Genomic DNA, 20,761 nt, shown 5'->3' with positions numbered 1-20,761 from the left:
TATATAATATATGATTATTTATTTATAATATAATACATTTTTTTCTTCATGTTTTCATTTTTATTAGATTTTCCTCTTACGTTATTTTTTACTGACTGAATTTCTCTCACCTTTTACACTTCTTTTATCCCTCGTATAAACAGTGATGTGACAATAAATCGAAATCTCACCTGATGCTGGTCTTCGTTTATAATGTAGAAAGAAGCGTCTATAATTTTAACTTACTGAATATTCAGTTTAACAGCGAAACGGCTTTGAGTTTCTCTGTGTGTGGAATCATCAGGAATAAAAAATAAAATATAAAACAAACAAATTTCCTAAAAAAAATTCAAATTTAAAAATTCACTAAAATGCAGGATATTAAAAAAAAAACTTGATTAACAGGAAACAAATTCACTAAGAAAATTAAAATATTTACTAAAATAGTAAAATGTGAACTGTAAATGTCATAATATAACAATAATCTAAACATTATTGTCAAAATTATTTAAAAAATTGATTAAAATATAATTTAAAAAATTAACTAAAATGTAGGATATATTTAAAAAAAACTTGATTAACAGGAAACACTATTTAGAGAACGACTGAGAAAAAAACTATCCGCTAAAATAATAAAAATATTTATTAAATAGAAAAATGTGAACTGTAAAAGTCATAATTATAACAATAATCTAAAAAATTATTTAAAAATTAGCTAAAATGAGAACTGTCAAAGCTATTATAAACAGAAAAATATTAATAACAATGAGAATGTGTATATAATAATAAAGTGTAATAATAATAATAATAATTAGATAACTAATAATAATAATAATAATAATAATAATTAGACAGATAAGAGTAATAAGAGTAATAATAATAATAATAATAATAATAATAATAATATTGGATGAATGCACTCAGACACACGTGTATATTCATTTCATTGCAAATAATTTATTTTTAATTGAACTATAATATAAAGACAAACGTCCTGAATTGACGTATGATTAATATAAATACTATAAAGTGTAAAATAATGAAAATAAAGCAGGTTATACACGAGTGTGTGGTGTGTGTGTGTGTGTGTGTGTGTGTGTGTGTGTACAGTCAGGTTCTTTAACTGTAACGTGCATTACATTAGAAACTTCCCCAATGATGACCTGGTCACGTGACCACTTTGACAGGGTCGAGGCACCGCCATCTTTTGAGCACTGTGTTCCTCCGCCGCGCACAGCGAACAGACTTTGAACCCGTTTCTGCTCCGCTGCTGGGTGTACAGGACGGCTTTTTAAAATAAAATATAACGATAATAAAATTCACACTTCTCTTTTTTAGTGGATCAGAGAATAAAATGGGGTTCTCGACACCCTCGCGGATGAACTGGAGATTCACAGGGCGCTATATTTGTTGTTTCGGCGGAGGGATACGTGTTTCATTCTGCCAGATCTAGCTTCTTTTTTCCTCCGCTGGAAGCCATGATGGAAGTTTGAGAGTTGTGCTGGAGAGCGACGCCGCGAGAAGAAGATGATTTCTTCTCTCTTTTCGACGGAATCTGCGCGGTGGATGTTGTTGTGAAAGCGGGAGGCTTGGTGTGAAGGGGTGAGCGAGGTGGAGGCTGGCAGAGGGACGTGTTTTTGTGGGTTTTGGGGTGTTTTTGTGTCGGAAATCGCGTCGACCTTTTGAACGGCGGAGATGATGATGATGATGATGAAGAAGAAGATGATGGTAGTAGTGGTGGTGATGGTGATGGTGATCGCTCTCTAGGACGGCTTTGGCTTTTTAAAGGTGGAGGAGACACACACAGAGACAGAGACAGACACAGAGGGCCACAGAGAGAGAGAAATGGCTCCTACAGCCTGAGTGGAAGTGCTCCTGGGGGGTGGAAGGGACGCTCTGAGGCGATGGAGAGGTTTTCCTGCTCGGCTCGGAGGTAAATCACGGCGGATCTGATGCTCTGCGTTTGGGCTCCTGGAGGATCCGAGAGCCCTTTTCTCTCCTGGAGGATTGGGACACTCAGGATTTCTGCTTTCGTTTTACTCTCCACGAGCATCCTGATCAGCTTCAGGACACATTTATAAGGCCAGCTTGTGCAGTGTAATTTGTGCTATGTCTGTGACAGACTGGGAGACAGTCTGCTTCAGGCCTGCTGTAGTCTGGACTGGAGCTCTGCTTGGGCCCTTAAAGCTTTAGGACACTTACAAATCCAAGCATCTCATTTATAACCGCAAATAATCCTCATTTTTTTAAAGTGCAGCCTGCTTCGTTGAAAGATTCGGGCCTGTTCGGTGGAGATCCGGCTCTCTCATAGACACACGGAGCATCAATAATCCTAATTTTAATCTGAGTTCTAACCTGGCGTAATCTGAGCACGTTCTGGTCCGAACATCCTCAAAAAGATCCGAATAATCCTGTTTTTACCAGCTGTTTTCGGTCCTCCTGCGTCAGGCGACGTAACTCTTCATTAACGACGCTTCGTTTGAATCTTAATCCGAATTTTGGAGAGCGGAAACGGCGTAAACGGAGACCGTCGATTTCACAGACTGGAGTATCGCAGTCCTGCGGTGGAGTGGATCCGTCTCTGTCCTGTCCGGCGTCATCTTCGAGTCTGAAGAAGTGATCTGATCGTCGTCAGGAGAGCCGAGGAACCCTGAAGAACATCCGGGACGTCCATCTGAATCCGATTCTACACCCAGAAGCCTTTTCTCTTGATCGCAGGATTCAGAACGCTCCACAAGGCCTGCTTCTGACTTTAGTATCTAAAAATAATCCAGATCTTCACATCCACAGCCCCCCGGACGACGTCTTTATGTCTGTATTAAGCAGATTTAAGAACTTTTTGGACGTAGGTATACGCTTAACGTAATTAACGGAGGTTTCTCTACCAGGATCTGCTGGATCGGACATCTCCGAGGCCGTCGTGTTGTACGCACGTGTAAATATATAAATCTGCTCAGAAACGGTGCCCACGTGGACGAACGTCTTTTTTCTACACAGAATCGTGTTTGTGAGTAAACGTGGGAACTGCGATGGCGTTCATTAAACAGATCGTGAGCCGAGAAAAGCGGCGATACCAAGAAGATGGATTCGATCTGGATCTTACGTGTATCCTTGACCTCCAAGCTGGGCTGTTTATTTTATTTTTATTTTTTAATCATGTTTTCTTTGGTTAAAAGTGAATAACAGATGAGTGGGTTGGAAAGCGTCACCATCAGAGAGATTAAATTATCCATTTCTTTTATTGTTTTAATTGATATCCGTGTTTTTCTGTCAGGTTGTTGCATCAAATTAACACATTTATCGTACGATAAACAAAAGAAATTGTCCTGTTTGAGCCGCACAGATCACGTGTAGGACATTTTCAGATTGTGTTAAAAAAAAATCAGAAATGAGTTTGAAAAGAAATCGCAGGTTTACGATCGTTCAAGTTCGATGTTAACGATTTTGAGGATACGGTGCGTAACGATGTAATGAAACTTGGTCGGTCCAAAAAAAAGTCCACAATCTAAGCGTTATTTTAAAAAAATATATATATATGTATGTATAGGTCAAAAATCCAAACATTCTTAAAATCCAAAAAATAAGTCAGAAATCAAGCGTTTGTAAAAATTATTCTGAAATCCAATCGTTCTTAAAAAATAATAACATGCATAATGTTGTAATGAAGTTTGGTCAGGCTAAAAATAAGTCCGAAATCCAAACGTTCTTAAAAAATAATAATAATAATAATGTGCGTAAGGTTGTAATGAAATTTGGTTGGTCCAAAAATAATTCAGAAATCCAAACGTTCTTCAAAAATAAACCTAAAATCCAAGTTTTGTCTTAAAAATAATTCTGAAATCCAAGCGTTCTTAAAAAGTAATAACGTGCGTAATGTTGTAATGAAATTTAGTCGGTCCAAAATCCAAATGTTGTCCAATAATTATTCTAAAATCCAAGCTTTCTTAAAATAAATAATAATAATAATGTGCGAAAAGTTCTAATGAAATTTGGTTGGTCAAATATAATTCAGAAATCCAAGCGCTGTCCAAAAGTGAGTCTGAAATCGATCGAGCACTAAGTGAAAATGCCTCTGAAGCGCCGTATTAGGACGGGATTAGTTTCTCTTGTGGAGGAGTGTAATGTAATTTTTATTATTTTGTTTTTTATAGAATGTCCATGTTTGCCTATGGAAAGACTTCGCTGTATTTAACTCTCGATTTTATATATATATATATATATATATATATATATATATATATATATATATATATATATAATGTGTGTGTGTGTGTGTGTGTGTGTGTGTCCTGTTTGAACTGATGTGTGTTACATCCTGTTGGAAAAGAGTTTTTTTCTTCAGTATTTAGTTTGTAGTTTACAGCAGTATGATGTCATTTTTGACGCATCGTCCGGGAGATAATCCCGAGCTTGCGTTTTACGGTTTAGTTTTTTTACCGTTAAAATATTTTAAAGGTTTGGTTTGTAATTTTAACGTAGCACACAGCTTCGTTTGGACAAACCCTGAAACGCTTTAAATACTTCCTAAAACCTTCCAAACTCAGGTTTGTACAAGCGACTCCCAAAAACAAACAAACAAACAAAAACAACAAACACGTATCTGGTGCTGGTCCAAACTGCGTCACGGGTCGAAACCGGTTCCGGAGCGCTGTACGGCTCGAATGAATCAACCAGAGAATCACTCTGGAGTGAATGAATCATGTTTTGAATCATGTTTACGGGTGTCATGGTTTGAAAATTTCACACTATGACAACTCGGACTAAAAATATCATGGTGTTAATCAACTAATGACATTTCAGTACCTTTTTTTTTTTTTTTGGTACTTTTTGATACCAAATTAAGTAACTTACTTAATCAATCGGCGAAGTCACAGTACAATTCGTTTAGCTCTATTTATGTCTTTGTGGTTTAAATAGCGACTAGTGACGTGTGTGTTCATGCGCCTACGCTACTAGACTCATTCTTTATAACATGACCGAGTTGATTTTAATAAAAATAAGCGCGTTAGCTAGTTACGTTAGCTAGTTGCAGTAGACAAAAGTCGGGATTTTGTTTCTTTTGTCCACCTAGCGTCGTCTGGAGAGAGATTTTCTCGCCTGTTCCGCATCGGACGCTTCAATTGCCATCGTTAAACGTGAAATACGTCCAGATCGAAATGTTCATGTTTAGAAAGATATTTTTGAGAGCCTTAAAGACTCAAATGGTTGGGCTTCATTTATAATTTTTATTTTTTTTATTATTTTTTTTAAGTTGTGTGTAAATGTTTGCGTAAGCCGAACCGAACAAAAATTTTTCACCAGATTTATAAAAGTTTTGTAAACGCTGATTTTCTTCGTACTCAGGTGTGTAAAGCGCGTTTACAAAAATGAGCAGCAATGTAGTATATAATATAGTATGTAGTGTATCTACTAAACATACTACTACTAATACCACTGCTAATATCACTATATATATATATATATATATATATATATATATATATATATATATATATATATATATATATATATATATAATCTCAACATAGTGAATTTCCTGACGCTGCATTGCACCAAACTGCACATTTCGTACAGCTTTGGGTTTTATTTATCAGTCTTTTAGTAGATTTGTGTGTAGATGTAAACGTTTGTGTAAGCCAAACCCAAAAAAAAATTGCCGCCGGATTTACAAAAGTGTCTGAAACGCTGATTTTTATTCATACTTGTGTGCGTATGTTGATCAGCTGCAAAGTGCAAAGCGCGTTCCCTACACAGCTCATTTACATATAGCGACGCCCACAAAACTCCATAAAAGGTAAAGTGCACAGAGAGCTGGGAGCATGAAATGAGTGATCGGGGTAAAGACTGAAAAACAGAAGTGGAAGTTATTTTGACTCGCTTCTACACCAATAAAACTATTCAACAATATAATAATAATCTATAAGCGCTAAATCCTCCATCAGCTGAGGCGTTTGTTTACGGCTTACGGCTCTGCGCAGACAGAGCGACTCGTCCTCCGCTTATACACCGCCGTTTCTTTATCATAACTGAAGGATTAGTTTTATTTCTCTTAATTTATGGGTGTGTGTCGACTCGGTGTCTTTATTTTCGTATATTCTTGAATTAAAGCCAGTAAAATAAAGCGTCTGGTTTTGAGTAAATGTTGTGGACGGAGCTCTGAGTCCCTGAGCGAGTGAACTAGCATGAGGACGTGTTTCTGATCGAGACTCTAAAGCTCTTCTATCAGTCGCTCTGGATAAAAGCGTCATAAACACAAACGGTTTAAACTCCACAGAATATTCCAGAGAGAAAAGTGCAGGAATCCCTGCAGATTATAGGATCTGAAGTCGATCAGGTCGAGGTTTACGTCAGTTAGTCTAATTATGAGTAAATTTAACGAGTAGGTTACGAACTTTTTTCTGAAATTACAGCATTTTCATTAAAAGCTAATGTCTTGTATAAACATTCGTACAAATGATTTATGAATAAATCTGTTCGTATCCAGCTCGATAAATGTTGTCAGTTGTCAGTATTTATCGCCGTATTTGTCGTTAGAAGCTAGCTAAGCAACAACAACAACAAAAATTAAACTAGCGTGTCAGTGTGTCGAGCGTGTTGGTGAATACAAATGACAAAAAATAAAACGTAAATCCATGTAATTATTTTTAAAAAACGTAAATCCATGTAATGTATTTTAGACGAGTGTAAAGATTCGTCGCGTTACTATCTTTCGTGACGTGACGACTGTGTGTTAGAGTTTCCACGTCACTTCGTTCGGATTAAATCTCAACTCTTTTCATGAATCAACTTTTGGTCTGAAGCCAGAAACGTTAGCAGATTGATTCATAACGATGTCGTGACGTGTTTGAAAACATTTTTTTAACGAGTTATTTAACAGTAAATATAAAAATAACGCAAGAAACTAAAACTAAACCGAGAGGAAAATTGTATCTATTTCTCTCTTTATCGTTTAAAGAGTAAATTCCGGAGTAAAGCTGACTGAATGTTAAAATCCTGCACGAATGATCGGATTGTTTTATCGCACAAACCTTTTTATTAATTATTTATTTATTATTAATTGATTCGTTTGTTTTTTGTTTGATTTTGTATAATGTTTGCTTAGTTTTGTCTGATGTAACTGATGTGAACACTTCACCTGTACTCAGGTACGCACCAGAAAACGATTTCCGAGGTCTCAGTTAGCGATGGGAGGAGTTTTACGATGGCGTTGTGAAAGTGACCTTTTCTTCTTTTTTTTAATCATCGTGACAACATAAATTCACTTTGTTTGTGTTTGTTTGTTTGTTTGTTTGTTTGTGTTTGTTTAGCGTGCACATGTTGGGATAAATTGGGGTCCAAACATTTCTGAAACTTTAGGTCTGAACCCAAATCTGTAGTTCCCTCTCTTTCACTCTTTTCTTCTTGCTTTCTGTATTTTTTTTTATTTTTTTTTTTTGTCTTGCTTTTTCTTTCCATTTCATTTCCTTCCCCTTTTTTTTTTTCTCTCCGTTTTCTTTTCGTTTCTGTTTTATTTTCATTTTCTTCATTTCTTGTAAGTTTCTTTTTTCTGTTTCGTTTCTTTCCTTTTCTGTTTCGTGACTTTCGGTTATTTTCTTCTTTCTTTCTGTATCCACCCTTTTTGTTTTTTTTTCTGCATGTATCTACCCTTTTTCTTTCTGTATCCCTTTTTCTTTTTTCTTTGTGCATCCATCCATTATTTCTTTCTTTTACTTTCTGCATCCAGCTATCCTCTTTCTTTCTTCATTTATCTTTGTTGGCATTCGTCTTTTTTCTTTTTTGCATTTTTTGTCCTTTTTCTTTCCTTCTTTTTTTCATTTTTCTTTCTTTCCGCATCCATCGTTCTTTTTTTCTGCATCTATCTACCCTCTTTCTTTCCGTACCTCCTCTTCTTTTTTTCTTTGTGCATCCATTAATTCTTTCTTTAATTTCCTTCATCTAGCCATCCTCTTTCTTTCTTCATCTTTTTTGCATCTGTCTTTTTTTCTTCTTTTTTGCATGTTTTTTCCTTTCTGTCTCTTTCTTTTTTTTTTTTTTTTGTTTCTTTCTTTCTGCAGTCATCCTTTTTTTTCGTGTATCCATCTACCCTCTTTCTTTCTGTATCTCATTTTTTTTCCTTTAGGCATCCATCTGTTTTTTTTTCTTTCTTTCTTTTTTATTTCTTTCTTTTACTTTACTTACCATTGTTTCTTTCTTTCTTCATCGTTCTTTTTTTTTGCATTCAGCTTTCTTTTTTCTTTTTTTTTTTTGCATGTTTTTTCCTTCCTGTCTCTCTCTCTCTCTCTCTCTCTCTCTCTCTCTCTCTCTCTTTCTCACACTCTTTCTTTCTTTCTTTCTTTCTTTCTTTCTTTCCTACTCTAGCAGTTGAAACGTTGGAGTCTGTTGTCAGAGTGAGAGTGAAATCTCTCATCGTTCACATCTCAGTCGTTATTCATCTCTGATTCGACTCTGAATCTTATTTAAAAAAAAAAAAAAAAAACGAGTGAAACTTAGACTCCGCCCCCAAACACATCCTACATTTCATCATTTCCTGTCTTTTACTGATTAACCGTTCCTTTAATTCTGACCCTGCAGTGGCGTTTATTACAGAGTGTTGAATGTTGTGGTAGTAATCGAGTGTAACAGGAGGTGACTCTGGAGCAGGAGTGTTAATAACTGTGTGTGTGTGTGTGTGTGTGTGTGTGTGTGTGTGTGTGTGACAGCACCTGGCCTTCGCCGTTACGTTTTTTTAGGGAACTAAACGAAACCCCAGCTGTCCATTTTACCACCAAACCACAGAGTAACCGTCTCTGCAGTGACACACAGAAAAATACACTCCGGAGGGGTGTGTGTGTGTGTGTGTGTGTGTGTGTGTGTGTGTGTGTGTTAATAACGTGGATTAATGATAGGTATATCCTCTGTGTTGTGTAAGCGGTGTGAAATGTGATTGGACAGATTCGGGTTCCTTAACGTGTGTGTGTGTGTTAGATATTTACCCGAACATCATCGCTATGGGGTTTCCAGCCGAGAGACTGGAGGGAGTTTACCGCAACAACATAGATGACGTCGTACGGTTCGTCTCTTCCCCACACACACACACACACACACATACACACACACACACACACACACACACACACACACATGGATTTATTGTTTCTGTTGGTCGTTCTGAATTTATATAAAATACAGTGAAGAGAATTTTTACACCTCGTATTAAACTTTTATTTTCTTTTGTCTCTGCAGGTTTTTGGACTCCAAACACAGAAACCATTACAAAATATATAACCTGTAAGCACACACACACACACACACACACACACACACACACACACACACCTGAACATATATATATATATATTACATACACACCTGTACATGTACACACCTTTTACATGCCCTGATCAGCCGTAACAGTAAACCCACTGACAGGTGAAGTGAAGAACTGATTACCTCGTTACAATAGCACCTGTGTAAGAGGTGAGATATATTAGGCAGCAAGTGAACAGTCAGTTCTTGAAGTTGATGTGTTGGAAGCAGGAAAAATGGGCAAGCGTAAGGATCTGAGAGACTTTGACAACGGCCAAATTGTGATGGCTAGATGACTGGGTCAGAGCATCTCCAAAGCAGCAGGTCTTGTGTGGTGTTCCCGGTGTGCAGTGGTTAGAACCTACCAAAAGTGGTCCAAGGAAGGACAACCGGTGAACCAGCGACAGGGTCATGGGCTCCCAAGGCTCACTGAAGCACGTGGGGAGTGAAGACGAGCCACCGAAAGCTCCTACAATGGACACGTGAGCATCAGAACTGGACCATGGAGCAATGGAAGAAGGTGGCCTGGTCTGATGAATCACATTTTCTTTTACATCATGTGGAAGGCCGGGTTCGTGTGCATCGTTTACCTGGGGAAGAGATGGCATCAGGATGCACTATGGGAAGAAGGTAAGCTGGCGGAGGCAGTGTGATGCTCTGGGCAATGTTCTGCTGGGAAACCTCGGGTCCTGGCCTTCATGTGGATGTTCCTTTGACACGTACCACGTACCTAAACATTCCTGCAGACCAGGTTACACGCCTTCATGGCAACGGTATTCCCTAATGGCAGTGGCGTCTTTCAGCAGGATGATGCTCCCTGACACACTGTAAAAACTGTTCAGGAACGATTCGAGGAACATGACAAAGAGCTCAAGGTGTTGACTTGGCCTCCAAATTCCCCAGATCTCAATCCGATCGAGCGTCTGTGGGACGTACTGGACATCAAGTCCGATCCATGGAGGCTCCACCTCACAACTTACAGGACTTAAAGGATCTGCTGCTAACGTCTTGGTGCCAGAAACCACAGCACACCTTCAGAGGTCATGTGGAGTCCATGCCTCAGAGTCAGAGCTGTTTTGGAGGCACAAGGACGAGCTACACAATATTAGGCAGGTGGCTTTAACGTTAGGGCTGATCGGTGTATATGTACACACACATACACACACACACACACACACACACACACACACACACACACACACTTATGCACATATATACACACGTATACACACACACCTGTACACATATATACACATGTACATACACACCTGTACACATATCCTCACACACACCTGTACACACACATACACACACACACACCTGTACACACACATACACACACACCTGTACACACACACACACACCTGTACACATATATACACATGTACATACACACCTGTACACACATGTACACACACACCTGTACACATATCCTCACACACACCTGTACACATATATACACACATACACACACACACACATTTGTACACATATACACACACACCTGTACACATACCTGTGCATGCATACACTTGCCCACACACACCTCTACATCTATACACGCATCTGTACACACACCTGTACACGTGCACCCCTGCATGCGCTCACCTGTGCGTATTCGCACTCCTGTATCCATTTTGTACACCTGTACGTACACACACACACACACACACACACACACACACACGTGCAGTCACATGTACTTACAGTTTCTGATGTCAGAACAACTAAACACCGGTTCAGTGTTTTATTATTTTTAATATTGTTTAATAATAATTTTGTTGAAATTTTCAGATGTGCAGAACGACACTATGATACGGCCAAATTCAACTGTCGGGGTGAGTACAGGGGGAAAACGTTTACGGAAAAAAATTATACAGATATGTTTCTTAAACTTTTATTTAAATATTTTTGCAATTAAAGGAATAATTTTTGTATTCGCTAACTTCAGCAAGTGGTTCTGTCTTTCTCACTGAATCAGATTATTTATAAAGCAGTTTTTTTTGAGCTGGACGAGTTGATTTTAACCGAAGGGGAAGTGGACGAGGGGAAGTGGACGAGGGTGCGTTAAAATTGGAAACAGAATTGGAGCGAACGTAGGATTGTTCATTTCGAAACCAAAAGACGAGAAACGAATTACGGGGGAAAATGTGACGGCTACAGAATCAGGAATAAGAGGAAACGGAGAGGGGAAGTGGACGAGGGCACAATAAACACAGTAATTATTTTAAAAAAAACAAAAAAAATCCAGAGTTTCTGATCTAGCGTCATTTTAAACGCAAGTGGAACTGGAGTTATTTATTTACGAATAACCAGAAGCAGGATTATTGCAGTAGTTAGCGAAACACAAAGGTTTTCACGCTTAATCTCGTCACACAGATATTCTGTTTGGATTTTTTTGGAGGCTAATCTTGATTTAATGGGAAATGAAGAGAGGAAGTTGACGTGAACCGCTTTGCCAAACGGTTACCACATCTACGTCGTGCGGTTCTGACTCGTGTGAAACGGTTACAGTTTCTTTTTCCATCGGTTATGATGCTAAATCAGGACAACAGGAAGTGGCATTCAGTCATAATAAATACACGCATGTGTAATATGGAGAATTGAAGGGGTTTTTTTTTAAATAATGAAACAGGAAGTATTTTTTTTGCTAATTTAAGAGAGGTGTTCGTTGGGTGTTGCTCACTCTTCGTACAGATGCTAGACAGGTCACAGATCACTTTCCTGTAGCTTTAAGACTTTAATTATTTTTTCCCGAGTCGTTTTTTTTTTTTTAAGACGTCGTTGTCTGGATGACACGATTGTCTCGCGATATCCGCGATTTCAAGATGGCGGAACGTATCGCGATGAAGTTTTCCGTATTACATATTTAAATTTCATGTCTGCTTTGTGTAGTGTTCAGGTGACAAGATGGCGGAAATGATGAGATTTTCAAACTGATGAAACTGAAACCGTGACGCAGTGAGCGTTTCGGAATTAGACGTCACAGTAACGTCACGTCCACCTGCAGGTGATTCGTGGACATGTTTATTAAAAAAAAAAAAAGTACAGAATTCTTTGAAAGTGGTGAGAAATTGGGTTTACGACGTTATTTAGATCTTAAAGCGCAGTATGGCGTCCCACAGGGTTCTGTTTTAGACCCGCTGTCGTTCTCCTGTTTATCTCCAGCCCTTTGGACATAACGTTTGCTTTCACGTCTACGTTGATGATGTACGATTATACGTATTAATTCAGCCGTAGCTACGCAAAATGGTCAAATGAGTTAGCGCTGTTGCTAAAGACGATGAACAGGAAGTCTGACCGTGTTTTTTCCGTCCCTGGCAGTGGCTCAGTACCCGTTTGAAGACCACAACCCCCCTCAGCTGGAGCTCATTAAGCCGTTCTGTGAGGATCTCGATCAGTGGCTCTCCGAGGACGAGAACCACGTCGCAGCGATTCACTGCAAAGCGGGAAAAGGCCGCACGGGGGTGATGATCTGCGCTTACCTTTTGCATCGTGGGAAATTTATGGAGGCGCAAGAAGCTCTGGATTTCTACGGAGAAGTGAGGACCAGGGACAAGAAGGTATGGAGAGACACAGTTCTCCTTAATATTTTACATCTAATCATTTCGTGGAGGTTCAAATAATTTGTACAAAATAAGGATCCTGATCCTGCAGTCCTTATGATGTAATTAGATTTTTTTTTATTTTTATAACTTTTATTTATTTATTTATTTATTTATTTTACGAGACCAGATGTTGACTTCAGCCTGAATACATGATGGTTTATTAACTATCTGAGAAACGTTACACACTAAATCATGACGATTTTCTTACGTAGCAAACAAAATTTGAGAACGTAGAAAATTTTGGCGAAAGCTATTGCAAAAGTCGTGTCAAAGTTTTAAATTTTGCGCTTTTGAGGTGGTTGAGTGGGCGTGTACTCGTCTCAGACGAGCTCGTGGTGTTTTCTCAGGATGTCTGTTCAGATTGCTGAAGATCGCCGTTACATCAGTCAGCTGTCAGTATCGCAGTGTAGTAAACTAGGATGGAAAAAATTTTAGTTGCCTAAAAATAAAAATTTATCTAAGAATTTGATAAAGAATAATTAGTTAGCAAAAATTTGAGTTTACCAAGAATTTGAGTTGATTAAGAATTTGAGTTACTTAATAAAAATTTGTGTTATTTAAGAATAAAGAATTTGAGGTATATAACAATTTGAGTTACTCAAGAATTTGAGTTATCCTAGAATAAAGAATTTGAGTTATTCAGCAATTGGAGTTACTCAAATAAGAATAAAAATTTGAGTTACTTAAGAATAAGAATTTGAGTTACTTAATAAGAATTTATCTAAGAATAAAGAATTCGAGATGTATAACAATTTGAGTTACTCAGGAATTTGAGTTAATTAAGAATTTGAATTAATCAGGAATTTGAATTGCTAAGGAATAATAATAATTTAATTTTCTTAAGAATAATAATTTGAGTTACTCAAGAATTTGAGTTAAATAAGACCAAGGATTCTTATCTAGACCTATATAAGATATATAACTCTTATAATTCTTGTGAGTTATATAAGAATTTGAGTTATCTAAGAATAAGATTTTGAATGGCGTGTGACCTAAGAATGAATTATCCAGTAATTTGAGTTACTTAAGAATTTGAGTTGACTTTGAGTTTTTTAATCTGATTTCTCAAGTAGTAGCGCAATCACCAGATGAGTGTGTGTTTAGACCGAGCTGGATTGAGTGTTTTTAGTAGGAAAGTTATTCTAAAATTTTTTTAATAAGTGTCCAAATCAATACGTGTATCAAATTTGGGAATTTGTGAAACTTCTCAAGTCTGCTCAGCGAAGATCTTGACGTAGAACCCTGCTCTTGTTGGAGAGCCCGGGATTGAGAACCTGACCGTTGTGTTTGATTGTGTGTGTGTGTGTGTGTGTGTGTGTGTGTGTGTGTGTGTGTGTGTCAGGGCGTGACAATCCCGAGTCAGCGGCGGTACGTGCACTATTACAGCTTCCTGCTGAAAAACCATCTGGACTACAAACCCGTGGCTCTGCTCTTCCACAAGATGGTGTTCGAGACGCTGCCCATGTTCAGCAGTGGCACCTGCAGTAAGTCCCAACGCTCTCGAGTCATTTGTGATGTCACAAAACAGCCTCAACAGCTTCAGCCAATCACAGACTGATATGCAAATTGTTGAGTATAACAATACGGTGCATCTATAGCTAGAGGATTTCTACAGGTTAACTTGTTAACTCAGGGGCCGTTTACACGACAACGTTTTCAGCCAAACACGGGAAACTTTTTATGTGTTTTGCCTGTTCGTTTACACGACAACGGCGTTTTGGGGACTGAAAACGCATATTTTTGAAAACGGGTTTCAAAGTGCGAGTTTTAGAAAACGCTGCCGTTATCGTCTCCATGTAAACACCCAATACGGGAATCTTTGAAAACAGTGATGTCATGCGCGTGCGTAGTACGTGTTCGGTACGTAGACATGCGCAGTACGTGTCTATTGTAAAGGCATTAAGTGCGAACAAACACACAACAATGGCGGAGAACATGGTCGTGTTGTTCCTGCTCAAGAGTTTGCTAACGCTTCTTCAGCAAAGTGTGGATTTACTTCACCAATATTACATCCAACTAACAAGGTGACAGCGCCAACTACTGGCCTGGCGTACGCACTACAGCGTTTTGGGCCGTTATCGAGGATACGTGTAAACGCGAATCGTTTTGAAAACGCTGTCGTGTATACGTGAAACTTTTTGAAAACGCAAGAGAAAAACTTTTCCTTTTTTGACTACATCGTTGTTGTGTAAACGTAGCCTTAGCTAACACTGGTGATGAGCAGATGGGGGTTGTCATGGTAACGTTATAGACTGACTGTTATAGATAGCTGCTATTGAAAAAGAATGAGTTACCTAAGAATTTGAGTTACCCAGGAGACTGGGAAATTTGGGAAGCAGGAGAGGTTCCATGTTGGAAAATTCCATACAGGAAGTGACATCACGTTTAGACAATTCTGTGTGTCTCTTACAGACCCTCAGTTTGTCGTGTACCAGCTGAAAGTGAAGATCCACACCTCGCATCCGGCCGACACGAGGCGGGAGGACAAACACATTCATTTCAAGTTTCCTCAGCCACTTCCTGTGTGTGGAGACATCAAAGTCGAGTTCTTTCATAAACAGAACAAGATGCTGAAGAAGGTCAGTGATCTTTGACCTTTTAACCTTGTTTGATCTCCGAGTTCACCCTGCGTGTGTGTTTATAAAACGTAAATGTGTGTGTGTTCCTGCAGGAGAAGATGTTCCACTTCTGGGTGAACACGTTCTTCATCCCCGGGCCGGACGAGAGCGGAGAACGAGTGGAGAACGGCTCGGCCATGAACGACAGCGACAGCCACTCGTCCAATCAGAGCCAGAGCTCTCCCTCCGAGCGGGATAGAGGGATGGGCGGAGGGGAGAGAGAGAGAGACAGAGACAGAGACAGAGAAAGAGATGGAGAGAAAGACTACTTGATTCTAGTGCTGACGAAGAACGACCTGGACAAAGCGAATAAAGACAAAGCGAACAGATACTTCTCTCCTAACTTTAAGGTGAGGACGTGACAGGAACATCCGAAACACCTGAAACATCCGAAACACCTGAAACATCTGAAACACCTGAAACGTTAATCAGGACGTGATTATTGTCACAAACTCGTAGATCAGGTGCACAGACAGTAAAACTCCGTAAAGATATGGAGAGAAACAGAGCGTTTAAATACGCAAACTAATCCTGAAAACACGTTACAGGTGAACACAGTCAGATAAACGAACGAGTGATTATGGATCAGAGACTGAGTTACAGGACATTCACATCTCTCTCTCTCTCTCTCGTTCTGTCTCTCTCTCTCTCTCTCTATCCCTCTCTTTCTGTCTCTCTCTCCCTCCCTCTCTCTCTCCCTCCCTCTCACTTACACTCTCTCTCTCTCCCTCTCTTTCTTTCTGTCTCTCTCTCTCTCCCTCCCTCTCTTTCTTTCTGTCTCTCTCTCTCTCTCCCCCTCCCTCTCTCTCACTTACACACTCTCTTTCTCCCTCTCTCTCTCTCTCTCTCTGTCCCTCTCTCTCTCTGTCCCTCTCTTTCTTTCTGTCTCTCTGTCTCTCTCTCTCTCTCTCTCTCTTTGTCTCTTTCTGCCTCCCTCTCCCTCCCTCTCTCTCACTTACACTATGTCTCTCTCCCTCTCTTTCTGTCTCTCTCTCTCTCTCTCTCCCCCCTCTTTCTTTCTCTCTCTCTCCCTCCCTCCCTCCCTCCCTCTCTTTCTGTCTCTCTCTCTCTCCCTCTCTCTCTCTCTGTCCCTCTCTCTCTCTCACTCTGTCTTTTTGTCTCTCTCTCTCTCTCTCTCTCTGTCTGCCTCTTTTACTTTCTTTTGTCTTTCCTTTTGTCTTTCTCTCTCTCTCAATGTATTTCACTTTTTTCATGTGTCTGTATCTTTCTTTCTTTCCCTTTCTCTCTCTTTCTCTCTGTCGGTCTCTTAATGTTTTTTTTTCCCTCACTTTGTCTCTGTCTCTCCCTCTCATTCTGTCTCCTTCTTTCACTCTCTCTCTTCGTTCTTTCTTTGTATATCTCTGTTTGTCTTGCATTCTTTTTCTCTCTCTCTCCCCATTCTTTCTTTCATTTCTGCCATTCTTTCTGTCTGTTTCTTTGTTTGTATTTCTCTCCCTTTCTCTGATGCATTTTTTGTCTTTTTCCTTTCATCCCTCCCTCTCTCTCTCTCTCTCTCTCTCTCTCTCTCTCTCTCAGGTGAAGCTGTTTTTCACTAAGACGGTGGACGAGACGTCGAACTCGGAGGCGAGCACTTCCACCTCCGTCACTCCGGACGTTAGCGACAACGAGCCGGATCATTACCGTTATTCGGACACGACCGACTCGGACCCCGAGAACGAACCGTTCGACGAGGAACAGCACACACAGATCACGAAAGTCTGAACATTTTACACACACACACACACACACACATGAATTCAGCTACCTATAATAGACATGGACATAAAAAAACAGCCAACCAACACCAGACGAAAAAAAAAAAAAAGGAGAAAACTTGAAAAATGTACTGAAGAGAAAAGGACCTGCCCACGTCGCCCTCACTAACCGAACCATCACTTCTGCTCTCCTGACCAATCTCTGCTTTTATTATTATTATTATTATTAATTATTATTATTATTATATGGATATCGACGCCATTGGCTGAGGCGAGTGGGCGGGTCCTGTAGCTACTCTGTATATATATCTATATATAAATATAAATATAAATCTATATAAAAAAAAAGTTTTGTGTCAGACGATGAAAACTCGGCAATCAGGCGAGGAGAAGAGGAGCAGGACGGACGAAGACGAAACCACACTCGTTTATTTCTCCATCGTTCTTTTTTTTTTCTTTCCTTCTCTTCACCCAGGCCAGTGCTGCAGTCGCCAGTCGTTCCCTCCGTCTCCTCCTCTCCTTCGCTCCCTCGTGAAACCCCGCCCCCCCACCCTAGCCCCGCCCCCATCCCTCGCTCGCTCTCCTCTTTCCGGGCGTGTGCTGATAATCGGCCGATGGATTGCGATATTCAGTACGATATTACAGAGATCGGCGTATGACCTGTTCTGAATATCTAGAAGAACTGAGGTGACTCGACGTGAATTCTGAACGAGACACGGCCGAGATGTATTGAACGCATGTTGTGATGTCGTAAACGAAGTTTTTTTTTTTTTCCCCTCAACAAAAATCAAATCAAAATGATTTAAATAATTAAATATATTGTGTAACATTGCGATAGTTTACAATTAAACAAGGCACAAATTAATTTTATTTTTTTTTGCCCACGTGCCTCGAATTAGTCATTCTATCGCTAACGCAGTCTATCATCATCAGCAGCAGCATCATCAGGGGGTGGAGCTTCTGCCTAACAAGCTCCATTTCTGATTGGATCATTCGTGACTTATCCAAAATGGCCACCTTGAGGGTAAACGCATACGACGTTGTTCAGGAATCTAAACAGCGAAGTAAACAGGAAGAACGATACTGGACTCGGGGCTAATCGTGTGTTCAGACGTAACTCTAAAGTTGTGAGAACATTGTTGCTAGGCAACTGGAAAATGTATACTCCACGAATCAGCTAGGTAATGATTAGCTAGCTATTGATTTGGCTAGCTGAGTGTTTTAAACTGACAGTGTAAAGGCAAAGTGACTTTAGGAACCTGATGGAATAATCGTGAACGTCAGCGTTTACCTCAGATGTGTCCATAATTACTAAAAAATTCTTTGTAAGACTAAAATTACGCTATCTTTAACGACACTTTGCATCAACTGCTAACACATTATGTTACAATTTGTTCCTCTGAAGGTTCAACAGAAGTTTATATTGAATGGACTTGAAAACTTGCTGAACATTAAAGGGGTTTGTTGGGCGGGGCTAAATAAAGAAAAGACAAATCATTGGTCCTTCTTCATTTTGATGAGTGAAAGTGACAGTTGGCTGACTGTTATTTTTTGAATTTGAAATGCAACTGCCGCCTGATGATGTCACAGCGGTGTGTTAACAGTCATTTAAACTCGATTGAGTCGCTGTTACTGATGTTTAGATTATGTTCCTCTTTACTGACTGTTATTTTTTTGAATTTGAATTCCAACTGCTGTCTGATGATGTCACAGCGGCATCCTACCAGTCTACTAATTAAACTCCGCCCCCTTGCTGAGGTAACGTCAATGAACAAGAAGATAACGCAGTCATGTCACATTTTATGATGTTAAGATAATGTTCCTTTTGACTGACTGACTGTTATTTTTTTGAATTTGAATTCCAACTGCCGTCTGATGACATCACAGTGGCATCCTAACAGTTGATGAAACTCCGCCTCCTTTCTGTTACTTAGCTCACGCAGTTATGTTTAGTGTTCTGTAATTTTACACAATATATTTAATCATTAATTCTTTTTTTTTTTTTTTATTTAATGTCAAATAAATAAATTGATTATCGCTATATATCAGCACGCGCCCATTTCCCTTACTGTGAATGCTTCTTGTGCTGTCCGCAAGCCCCTCTTACTTGACCTTTGACCCTTCCTTTCCCCTTTGCGCTGTGAACTATGAATTCTGGGATGCGTAGTTCCTTCCCTAACCCCGCCCCCTTGCCGTTTCCTCGCTGTGTATAATGTTAAACTTTGCAGAAAGAAGAAAACCATGTAATTGTCCATGTTTTTTTTTTATCTTAAGATAATAAATCTATATAAATATATCTATATATAATACACAGAAGCGCAGGGAACCAGTGTTTGCAATAATGTTAACACTCAACATTTAAAGGACAAACCGGTGTGCATGTTATATTGGAGTTAGTGTACATGTTTAATAAATGCTATACAATGTGTTTTTATTAAAAAAGTGTGTGTCTGTGAAATTTTGTGTCTCTGCACAACACAAACAGGAAGTCACTTCGGTTCGTTAGCTAGTTTAACGTTTTCCAGCTAAGAAGGTTGCTATAGGTGCAGCTTCACACTTTAGCTAGCTGCTCTGAGTTTCCAGTAGGAAACTTTCTAGTGGTTTCCATCACAGATGATCAGCCCTGATAGGACTGGCTTAATGGTTTCCATTAGGGGTTGTGTGGTTACTGTTAAACACCACCAGAGTTTTCCTGTGTGTGTGCAGATGATTGCTAGAAGAATATAAATAGCCACATTCCATTAAACGTCCGTTAAAGACCAGTAGAAGCCCATGAAAGACCAGTAGAAACCCATGAAAGACCACTAGAAACCCATGAAAGACCAGGAGAAGCCCATGAAAGACCAGGAGAAACCCATTAAAGACCACTAGAAACCCATGAAAGACCAGGAGAAGCCCATGAAAGACCAGGAGAAACCCATTAAAGACCAGTAGAAACCCATTAAAGACCAGTAGAAGCCCATTAAAGACCAGAAGGAACCCATGAAAGACCAGTAGAAGCCCATTAAAGACCAGTAGAAACCCATGAAAGACCAGTAGGAAACCATGAAAGACCACTAGAAACCCATGAAAGACCAGTAGGAACCCATGAAAGACCAGGAGAAGCCCATGAAAGACCAGGAGAAACCCATGAAAGACCAGTAGAAGCCCATGAAAGACCAGTAGAAACCCATTAAAGACCACTAGAAACCCATGAAAGACCAGTAGAAGCCCATGAAAGACCAGTAGAAGCCATTAAAGACCAGTAGAAGCCCATGAAAGACCAGTAGAAACCCATGAAAGACCAGTAGGAACCCATGAAAGACCACTAGAAACCCATGAAAGACCAGTAGGAACCCATGAAAGACCAGGAGAAGCCCATGAAAGACCAGTAGAAGCCCATGAAAGACCAGTAGAAACCCATTAAAGACCAGTAGAAGCCCATGAAAGACCAGGAGAAACCCATTAAAGACCAGTAGAAGCCCATGAAAGACCAGTAGAAACCCATTAAAGACCAGTAGAAGCCCATGAAAGACCAGGAGAAACCCATTAAAGACCACTAGAAACCCATTAAAGA

The 20,761-nt window shown here is 39.5% G+C and overlaps 1 protein-coding gene across 1 annotated transcript; it reads left to right on the top strand.

Moving 5' to 3' along the window:
• Nucleotides 1–1,260: 1,260 nt before the first annotated feature.
• Nucleotides 1,261–17,367, top strand: ptena (phosphatase and tensin homolog A). The gene is made up of 9 exons (XM_034308112.2): nucleotides 1,261–3,084; nucleotides 8,944–9,028; nucleotides 9,202–9,246; nucleotides 11,059–11,102; nucleotides 12,589–12,827; nucleotides 14,215–14,356; nucleotides 15,285–15,451; nucleotides 15,544–15,840; nucleotides 17,027–17,367. The coding sequence occupies exons 1-9, from the start codon at nucleotides 3,009–3,011 to the stop codon at nucleotides 17,210–17,212; spliced, it is 1,281 nt and encodes a 426-aa protein (XP_034164003.2). The 5' UTR covers nucleotides 1,261–3,008; the 3' UTR covers nucleotides 17,213–17,367.
• Nucleotides 17,368–20,761: the final 3,394 nt, after the last annotated feature.

Source organism: Pangasianodon hypophthalmus, chromosome 10, assembly GCF_027358585.1.
Source record: "Pangasianodon hypophthalmus isolate fPanHyp1 chromosome 10, fPanHyp1.pri, whole genome shotgun sequence".
Taxonomy (NCBI): domain Eukaryota; kingdom Metazoa; phylum Chordata; class Actinopteri; order Siluriformes; family Pangasiidae; genus Pangasianodon; species Pangasianodon hypophthalmus.
Note: the sequence above shows the minus strand (reverse complement) of the source record. Positions and strands in the feature narration are given on the sequence as shown.

Excerpts from the sequence above, each read along its gene's own strand:
- ptena (XM_034308112.2), top strand. The coding sequence starts at position 3,009 with ATGGCGTTCATTAAACAGATCGTGAGCCGAGAAAAGCGGCGATACCAA. Across the intron at positions 14,357-15,284 it reads GTTCAGCAGTGGCACCTGCA|ACCCTCAGTTTGTCGTGTAC; the intron begins GTAAGTCCCAAC and ends TGTCTCTTACAG. Across the intron at positions 15,452-15,543 it reads AGAACAAGATGCTGAAGAAG|GAGAAGATGTTCCACTTCTG; the intron begins GTCAGTGATCTT and ends GTGTTCCTGCAG.